The sequence below is a fragment of the Gordionus sp. m RMFG-2023 genome, chromosome 2 (genome assembly GCF_954871325.1).
Source record: "Gordionus sp. m RMFG-2023 chromosome 2, tfGorSpeb1-WG-v2, whole genome shotgun sequence".
In the NCBI taxonomy this organism is placed as follows: Eukaryota; Metazoa; Nematomorpha; class Gordioida; order Chordodea; family Parachordodidae; genus Gordionus; species Gordionus sp. m RMFG-2023.
In genome coordinates, this window is record NC_088776.1 from 544,770 (window position 1) to 555,065 (window position 10,296).

Below are 10,296 nucleotides of genomic sequence, written 5' to 3' on the forward strand. Positions count from 1 at the left end.
GCTACCGAAATATTATTACAAATTATATTTTAAAAAATAAATAAATAAAATGCATAAAATTATCTTTTAAAAAAATAAATGTATTTTTTGAATTCATAAATTGTATATTTTATTTAATATTTTTTTATTTTTAAATATTTCAAAAATATAATTACATATTAAAATTATTGGTTCGGTTATTTCTTTTCATCATCATCTTTGATCAATGATTTGCGCAGATTAATTACAATAAAAAGACATTTTAGATAGGTTCATTAATATTGTATTATTGAGAAATTAGAGATAATAAGAGGAAATAACATTTTTTTTTTGATGTTTTCAAAATAAATTTAAAAAAAATAAAAAATATCTTTTAAGAAGATGACTTAAATCAATAAAATGTATGTAATATATAATAATATTTATATATAAATAAGTGCACATGAAATATTCGGGACAAACTATGCACCATTCCTCCACTATTCCAACCATGAGATTGATATTTTCTTTTTCCCCATCTCGAATCTCTTCCAGTTCTGCGAGGTATGAAAATTTTTTCGCCATGGCAGCTAAACCATCGATCGCGTATAAATACGCGGCTACCTTATCTCCTACCACCCTTTATAGTCTATCTACTACTAAACGTTTCGCGTCGGACATTAAACAGATTGTGACGGATCCAGAAAATTCTAGAAATCTGCAGAATTATAGGATCTCTAAAGAGGAATTCGAAGGTATAGAACGAGATCATTCCATCATCAAGATTATAGTGGGGATAGTGGTTCTGATGCTAAGTTTTTTCATAACGGTGGCCTTGATCTATTTAGTGAGAACGTGCAAATCCAAAATATTATCGTTGCTTTCACACACCCTGGGATGCAGCTTGGTAGATAGTTACCGTCCTACCCTTCAGATCAACAAAAAAGGTTATGGCGGCCATTTCGGAGGAGGTTATAACCCCCCGGTTACAGTTGAACTGCCCTTAACGGACGATTCGTCACCGATTAAGACCAGATCCATAAAATCTCCCAAAGCGCACCCGAGATTTGTGAATAAACTCTCCCAAAATAGTGATCACGTTGATGTTTACGCGACAAAAGATGACAATATGGCTAACGTTGAAGCCAAAGGATGGGACAAAATTTTCGCCATGAAAGATAGATTGGCTGAGTTAGCCGCATTAGAGGGTAAATAAAACTAAAATTAGAGTTTTGCATATTTTGTTTTTTTTTTGTTTTGTAATTTTTAATGTTTCTATTTCTCCTTCCATTTATTTATTACTTCATTTCTTTCATTAATTTATTTCCTTTTTCAATCCTTAAAATCATAAATAGATAAATATTATTGTAACAATGAGTCCGCCCTTTTTTTAGCATACTAGAAAAGATCTAAATAATGACACGTGACCTTAGTGTTGTTTACCGGCTCGCTTTGATTCGATTTCTAAAAAACGAACGTTTCTTTCTCTCTTTCTTTCTTTCTTTCTTTCTTTCTTTCTTTCTTTCTTTCTTTCTTTCTTTCTTTCTTTCTTTCTTTCTTTCTTTCTTTCTTAATATAAAAAATATTGCCCAGGTCCTGAAATTTCGCTAACAGATGTTTAAACCTTTGCGCCATCTATGGGGAAAAATCTTCAGGCTTATGTAAATACATTTCTGGATACAATATCAAGTTAGCCGTTTAACAACACTACTTGACCTCCATTTTTATGAATGGAAGAATGGAAGAAATTTCAGCATTTATAACTATGTGATGTGAAGGTAAAAACTAACTAGATTAAGATGTAATGATTATACCCCTAGAATTATGGTTGCTTTGAAGGATGGTTATGCTGTTGGCGAAAATAAATTTTTTATTGCGAAGTTTTTGGAAATACTGGGAGCTTAATTCTAATTTATTATTTTGCATATAGTATCTCTCTCCAAGAAAGAAAGAAAGAAAGAAAGAAAGAAAGAAAGAAAGAAAGAAAGAAAGAAAGAAAGAAAGAAAGAAAGAAAGAAAGAAAGAAAGAAAGAAAGAAAGAAAGAAAGAAAGAAAGGATAAAGAAAGAAAATTTGAAGTAGTAATAGAAATACTTTCATTAAAAAAATACTATCGAGCAATATTTTTAATATTTTTTTAAAATTCTCTCGAATCAAATTATATTAAATTAGGAGATTTGAAACAATTCTATAGAACACTTTTTATTACTGTGAGCAAACTTAGACAGCTTTAACAAGCGTCAACATTGTAAATATTTTAAAATACTGACAAATCCTGGTCAATAAAAATTGATATCACAAAGTTTCAAACCGGTTAAATATACTCTTTTTAGAGGTTAGGTTTAAGGTTCAAAGCGATATAATTTTAACTGTTCCAGTTTGGTAAATTAGCTAAAGTTAATATCGGATCTATTTGGGTTTCAGGTTCGGCTTTTGTTCCCTATTAGGGGATTAGTAGTACTCACTTACTCTCCAATGTCAATCACCACCATTAATATTCAGTCTCACATTGACCCTTTAACATATTTCATCTTATGCGTTCTTTAATAACATGAACAATCTCAACATATACTTCTATCCAATCAGGAAAATTTATCATATCAATTCTAATCCTTCTCTCAAAATAAATTTTAGGCCTGAACGGAACTAGTAAAATGCTATAATGTTCAAACCGGTTAAAATACTCTTTTAGCGGTTTGGTTAAGGTTCAAGCGATAAAGTTTTAACTGTTCCCAACTGGTAAATTAGCTAAAGTTAATATCGGATCTATTTGGGTTCAGGTTAGGCTTTTGTTCCCTACTATGGATTAGTAGAGTGGTTCGATCAATTCACTCACTTACTCTCCAATGATCACCTACTACGACATAAACTATAGTTTCCTATTAACCTCAAAATAAATTTTTTTTAAGATTTAAAATGATTAATATAACATTTGAAGCCTCCTTGTTATGCCACAAATTTGCCACATGGGAATTTATTGAATAAATAATAAAATTCGGAATAATTAACAATTATAGATGAATTTAAATAGTTATTTAAATATTAAAATAAAGTTCTTAATATTATTGATAAATGTAAATAAAAAAGGCTAAAACTAAATATTTCATCCGGAAAAAATGTTAGGCAAGAACTGATTATTTTGCTTATAGAAGGAACAGGGGTTCTTCTAGAACATATGTTATCGAAATCTCCGGTCTTAGGCAATATTTTTCTAGCTAACATTATTGAGTTAAGCCGTTTATACATCATTAGATAAATGGTATAGTAAAGTGGGATATGTCAATACGTATACATTTCCTATTCCCCCATTCTTATATATTACATTTATTACACATTATAAATTTTATCGAGTTTATTTTAATCATTTCATTTTTAAGATTCTTGGGTGATGGAGGAAAAGGAAGCAGGTTGGTGTCCAGCTTCAAATAATTTAACGGTTCCCATCATGATTGTCATCAATAGTCCTAATGGAACCAAAAAACGAATTAATTAATAAAAAATGTTCAAAAAATTAATCCTTAAAAAACAAGGCTTCCAATTTCATTTTTTTCCAGGTCTTCTCTTGTATCCATTTTTTTTTCTCCCATAATCTTCCCTATGACACACCCATCTAACGTTGAAATAGTTTAATGAGACGAGACTGATACCATTTGATTGTGTTAATGCTTTATAGTTTATAATGTGTTTAATTATATAATTTCGTTGTCGAAATAAATATATATATATATATTATTTTTTAAACATTTATGAATATATGATTACATATTATATTAGGGATGGACATAAATAATGATGATAAATGCCATTTGAATATTGTCTCAGTTAAAGGAAGGTATCGAAGAATTTATGTTTTGTTTTAAAATCCTTGTGAATTTCAGATAACGCGTTTTATAATGGTAAAACACGCAAATTAGTAAAAAGCTTTTTGTTAATCGCGTTAACTGAAAAAAAAAACGTAAATTAGTTAGCGTTTTTTTCCACTATCTATATTATTTAGGAATTAACAGACTCAATACTATCTTGATATATTATATTGTTAGAGAGCAGTGATAAGACATTTCTGAAAGGGAATCATTTTATTAAAAAATTTGTTTATTGCTAGAAAACCCTTAGAAATAATTATTTAACTGAAAAGTAAATTGAACATGATATTAGTTTATATATGATTCATAATATTTTTTTTAGAGTTTCTAATGATAATTTTACCAACAATGACTGCCCAGTGATAAGTTTTAATAACTTATTAAAGCCACGGAACACTTATTTTTATTCGGAAGTGGCATATGGATTTAGGCTATGCTGAATCAAGACCGATATGGTTATGACCACTTTCCACTATATTATTTTTTTGAATAGCCATGTTATCAAGGGAAGATTTATTTTCAAAAAATTATAATATTCTATATAATAATAATAATAAGCAATTTAAATATAAAACTAGTTATTACATAATTTATAACTTTGTTTAAAAAAAAAAGGACTATTATTTTCTATAAGAAAGAAAATAAAATAATATTTAAACGAGCTTTATTAAAAAAATATAAATTGTAAAAGTACTTTTACTAACTTTGTTTTCCCCTATTAAAAAAAAACCTTAGATATAAATTACAATTTCATTTTTTCTTCTCAGAAACTCATTTACTTCGACTATATCAATTATTATGAATATTTTTTTCCCTTTTTTTTGATAGAAGAAGTTTTATTTTTTTTTATCATTTAGAAAATTTTAAAGTTATATAAACTCGAAATTCCCCATTTTGGCCAAAATAATTATATATATATATATATTTTATATAGTGGTTGTTTAAACATCTCGTTTTGAGCCGATTTTTAAAAAAAACGGCTAACTCAGTATTCCATCCAGAAAAAAATATGACGCAAGAACTGAAGATTTTGCTAATAGAAGGATCTAAGGTCTTGACGTTATATTAACGTAATCTCGAGGCTTAGGCATAATTTATTCTGGCTAAAATATTGAGTAAAGCCGTTTAACAACACTATTTTATATACTGATTTTGAGCCAAATTTTAAAAATGGCTAACTCAATATTTCATCCAGAATACTATTACGCAAGGCAGGCTGAAGATTTTATTTGTAGAAGGAACGAAGGTTTGGACATCTATTAGCGAAATCTAGAAGCTAGGGGCCTTATTTTTCTGGCTAAAATGTTGAGTTAGCCGTTTTAACAATAATTAAAATATAAGTCTAAATAGCCCATAAGTGAATCTAGAAAATTTTGTTTTTATTTATACGAAATGGGGTTTCTACGATTTTACACTAATCTAATAAATACTATTTCGCCATTTTATAGAATTTCTCCCCCCCAAAAAAAATTTGAATAATGTATTTTCTATACAAAAATCTGAGAATGGAAATTAGCAATAATATCGTTTTCGTTTCGAAGAAAAACAAATCATCATTTTTGGGGTTTTTAGATTTTTTAGCCGTGACTGACGATTAACTGTCGGTTTTTATAACTGCGTGAAATTACTTTATGGTTAGATGATTCAGATTTGGGTTAATAATAACGGATGGATTTGGTTTTCGACCTACAGTTATAGCGGCGTGACACTTTTGCGGGTGGTCATGAAAAGGGTAGCGGTTAAAATTATATGGGATTGGCTTGTTTATGCTCGTTATAATGGGACATGATCAAATATTCTCAGTACACTCTTCTGGGGAAGAAAAAACATATGCAAAAACAAATTAACAAGTTTATCCACTAAGACAATGAAAATTTTAAACAATAACCGGGTAGGGGGGGGGGGGAGTTAATTGAATAAATCAAATCAAACGATATAATAAAATTAATTTTTTTTAAAAAATATTATGTGAATTTGATTTCGTAATGCCTGCCTATCAATCAAAAAATATATAACTTAAGGTAGTCCTTCCAATTCCGTCTATTTAATACCACTAAGAAAATAATTTTTTTCTTCTTCTAAGGTTTATTTTGAATGTTCAATTAAAAGAGGTTTAATATCGCTCAAAATATTAGAGGGCTCAATTCCACTGGGATATCGAATCTCTCACTTTTAAATCAATTATTTTTTTAATATTTTGAAAAAATTTGATCTGACACCTCCAAAAGTTACAGAGTTCCCATACTGTAAATTTCAAACAATTTTGACGCTAACTGCTCATTTTATAATTTATATCAGAAACCTGCGGGCTAGGCCCTAAACCCGGCCCGTGTTTTAAAAAACCCGGGCCGGGGTCGAAAAAATATCCGAGCCGAACCGGTTATTTTGAAACCAAATATTCGGAATCGCCATTATTAGCTTATAAAAAATCGAAAATAAATTGAATATATTTTCAAAAAAATCCGGGCCGGGCCGGGTAACGCAATTGGTACCTCTGCAGGTCTCTGAATTATACAGATCAAATTTTGTGACAAATCTAAAAATTTCACAGTGTGGGATTCGGGTTACTCAAATGCTAGGATCCATTTCCGGTCAAATTTTTTAAAAAAAATCTGTTTCCGGTGAATGGTTTCAGAGAGGGAGTTTTCTACTCCCCACGGATTCGAATCTCATTGCATCGCATACTACATATAGAGTGTCAAATACAAATACATTTAAAATTAATTATTCACTGCAATAATATGTAATTTTATTTTTTTATTATCTAATACTTTTTACTTTTCCACACACACACACACACTAAAAAAATTATGTAATTTATTTCGGGAATATAAAGTGAATAAACGATATAGCCATAAAAAAATAAATTATAAATAAATTACGGCTAAATAAATAGAGTTGACCAATTATCAGTCCAGTCACGCATTTATCTACTAGATTTAAAAGCGATTTTTTGTTTTGCTTTATAGATTACTTCCTTATGAACGTCATATTGAGGACAGGGCAGCATTGATTCTCTAACTGTTGTCTAACTCCTGCCGACAATTTTGAAAGAATTTTAGAAAATGACCCGTATACGCTCATTTTAAATTTTTTAGTTTATTATTTTTTTCGTTAAAAAATATTGGGAGTTTTATTATGATGATTTATCGATCCGATTCCCATAAAGGCTGATTAATTTGGATCAAAAAATTCATTAAGAATCTAACAAAAACCTGGCAAAAAAATTGAATAAATTATATATATTCTGATCACAAAAACCAGTCCCATTTAACCAAGAACCGAAAATATTTGTAATAATTCCAAAACTTGATAATATTTCTTATATAAATAACATATTTCAATATATAAATATTACAAAATCAACATTTCCAAATATAGAAAATAAAAAAAAAAATTAATAATATATTTTTTTTTGTCTGGTTTGATATTCCAACTTCATATTTTTTTTAGTTATACTACTAAATGTGTGTATTGTACAAAAAAAATCAAATAAGTCTTCTTATATAATGGCAAAAGCAGCGAAACTGATAAGAAAATATAGTAATAAATGTTTAAAATAGAAATTAATGTTTAATATATCAGAATTAGTTCAAGAAGGTATGATGGAAATAGATATGGTAACCTTAGTGTTTTAATTAAAGATGCCTTAATTATGATTACGTGTTTGTTACTTAGATAAGAATGTTATTTAAACACTTTATAGCCCCACTTTTATTAAAATTATCAATAGACTCGAGATAGAATTAATAGAAAAAAAATACAATTTTAGGTGAGTTGAGCACAATTACTATTTTTTAAAGTAAATAAATCACCCAAATACCAATAATAGGGAAAAATTTGTATTTTAAATTATAATAACTATACTTGCTTTTCGAAATCACTATTAGCAATTGAATTCCTGTCTTAAGTTCAGAGCTTTTTCCTAGTAACGTGGAAATTGTAATATTATTTTTAACTTAATACTCTCATATTTCTAAAAAAAATAATTTAATTTAGCCATGATTAAATATTAATTTACGAAAAATATGTAATTATTTTTATATATGTTATATATGCTATTAACAATTACAATTATTAAAAATATTTTCGATTAGAATACATATATAATGCTAAAATAATGTTCCTAAAAATAATTTCCTTGTTGTAATAACGATCATATTAAATATGTTCTGGTAATATATTATAAAGATTCGTAATTTTAAAATTTTTAATTATTAAAATAAAATTTTGTGGGGTATTTTTAATTAATTTAAAATAAAAATATAGAAGCGATTACACTATAAAACCGGAAGTGGGAATACATCGTTCCCAAACAACAAGAATAATAAATAATAATTTGATTTTTTTTTGTTTAAGAATTATAAAGGCTCTGTTTTATGCGGCCTCTATTATTTTAAAAAAATTTAAGTTCCTCTCGACACATGTCCATGAGAAGAGATAACGATTGGTAAAAAAAAAACATAATTTGTTAATTTAGAATTTAACATTTTTTTGGAAAGGATGAGACGCATGCTAAGTCCTAGATTAAGAATTTACCTAAATAGAATGAAATTAATTCACCTGGTCTCAGCCAATATCCTGATGATAAACTAGCACGCTCCAGGAGGTTTGGTATTTGGGCTCTCGTAAAAATACGGTTAGTAAATGAACTAATAGCTGCATGACTTGCATAAAATTAAGACCATGTTGAACGATGTTACATCCAATTGGGTGGCTTATGGCAACTTTATTGTTAATCTGATAAGATGTTACTAAAGTTACGACTTTGCTTCCGATCATTCATAATCATTTCAGCATTTGGTAAAAGTTAGAGGTTCGATGGGAGTATTTACCCAAAATTTTTGGTAAAAGGTTTAAAAATTGATTGGTGTATTAAAACGGTGGGTATAAGAAGATTCTGCTAAGGCAGAAGATTTCCAAACAGTCAAGGCATAATTTAAAAGGTTATCTTTAGGAATGCTAAAAGTATATAGCATTGCGTTGACTTGTAAAAAATTGGAAAGATATATAACATTTAATGGATATCAATCTAAACCTCCCATTTAACCCCAGTTAAAATGAGATATTTCTAAAAAAATAATATAAAAAAATACATGTATAAAACATGAATAAAATTTAAGTATGATAACAACAAAATAAATTATAATTAAATTAAAATTAAAATAAATACATATTGTTAAAAGATTGAATGATATGATAATTTAATAGGTATTATCAAAAGTAAAATATATTTTATTTTAATTATATTTTTATTAAGATAGAATTAATTTCTCAAATTACTGACTATTTAACTTATAGTTCATTGGTTATGTGTAAAATAGTGGCAAAACCTATAAAGTCTTTACACAGATGTGGCTCAATAAGAATAAAAATTACACAACAATTCTCAACCCTAAATAAGGATTCAATTTTATTTTAAATCAAATGGCAGATGTATAGAATTTAGATTTTGTGTTTAAAATATTTACACCAAAACTTCTGTTAATTTTTTTTGTTTTGAAAATAAAAATTAAGAGAAAAAGCTTTTAAAAAATATATGTTTGACACATCTGATTTTTACAATTCTTTTATTTAAAATACACAGTATTCTGTAAGTATATAATTTTGATTTAGTTATACCAAAAGTATCAATGCCACATCCATAGGAAGATCTAAAAGAATTAATGTTTTTTTGTAAAAGCTGAAAATCACATGCAAATGTTACTTTTGGAAAATGTTTACCAATACATTATATATATTTTTATTAGCATTTTTAGAATTAGATTTTATTAGACTGAAATTTCCTAATTTTTTATTGATATTACTCGCAAAAAAACACTCTAAAGTGTAAGTATTATATAAATACCATTTAGATGATCGGAAAATTAGTGAGCAACTAGTTATTTATATAAATCGTTTCAGTTATTAAGGTACATAGATAAATTCATTCTATAATATAAAATATGAATTATTTCTTAAATAATAATAACGATTTACAACATAATTTGATATAGTTATGCTTTATATAAATAAGCATATTATAACAAACAATTCTCGATTACGACCATATCACGTTGAAAGCACCGGTTCCCTTTCGAACACCGAAGTTAAGCAACGTTGAGCCTGGTTAGTACTTGGATGGGTGACCGCCTGGGAATCCCAGGTGTCGTAATCTTTTTACTTATATAACTTTTTAAACCTTTTTTTAGGGAACATCTGACTCTAATGCTACTTATTAGTTATTACATATTTTTTAAAGTTGCGAAATATAAAGTCAATTTTTGAATTATAATTTTTTTTATTTTTTATTTTGAAAACGCGAAAAGTTTTCGTTAGTCGAACATAAAATATAATTGACATAAAAAGCGACGCTCCTGAAGACCCGTTATATAAAAGTCCAAATGATAAAACATAAAAACCATGAAGGGCGATATCGTGCCCTAAGCCCAGCCAGTTTTACCCGGTAAAATCAAATATTTGAAATGGCCATTATT

The 10,296-nt window shown here is 27.7% G+C and overlaps 1 protein-coding gene and 1 non-coding gene across 3 annotated transcripts; both read left to right on the forward strand.

Annotated features, from left to right (window-relative positions):
• Positions 1 to 150: 150 nt before the first annotated feature.
• LOC135924759 (uncharacterized) lies at positions 151 to 3,581 on the forward strand. 2 transcript variants are annotated; one of them, XM_065459865.1, is made up of 3 exons: positions 151 to 249; positions 417 to 1,166; positions 3,335 to 3,581. In XM_065459865.1, the coding sequence occupies exons 2-3, from the start codon at positions 422 to 424 to the stop codon at positions 3,448 to 3,450; spliced, it is 861 nt and encodes a 286-aa protein (XP_065315937.1). In that variant the 5' UTR covers positions 151 to 249; positions 417 to 421; the 3' UTR covers positions 3,451 to 3,581. The 2 variants fall into 2 exon arrangements, with proteins under 2 accessions (XP_065315937.1, XP_065315938.1); XM_065459866.1 differs by lacking the exon at positions 151 to 249 and having other exon boundaries at positions 407 to 1,166.
• A 6,277-nt stretch (positions 3,582 to 9,858) lies between these two features.
• Positions 9,859 to 9,977, forward strand: LOC135925595 (5S ribosomal RNA). The gene has a single exon (XR_010571680.1). It is a non-coding gene; the product is annotated as a 5S ribosomal RNA (ribosomal RNA).
• The last annotated feature ends 319 nt before the right edge of the window (positions 9,978 to 10,296 follow it).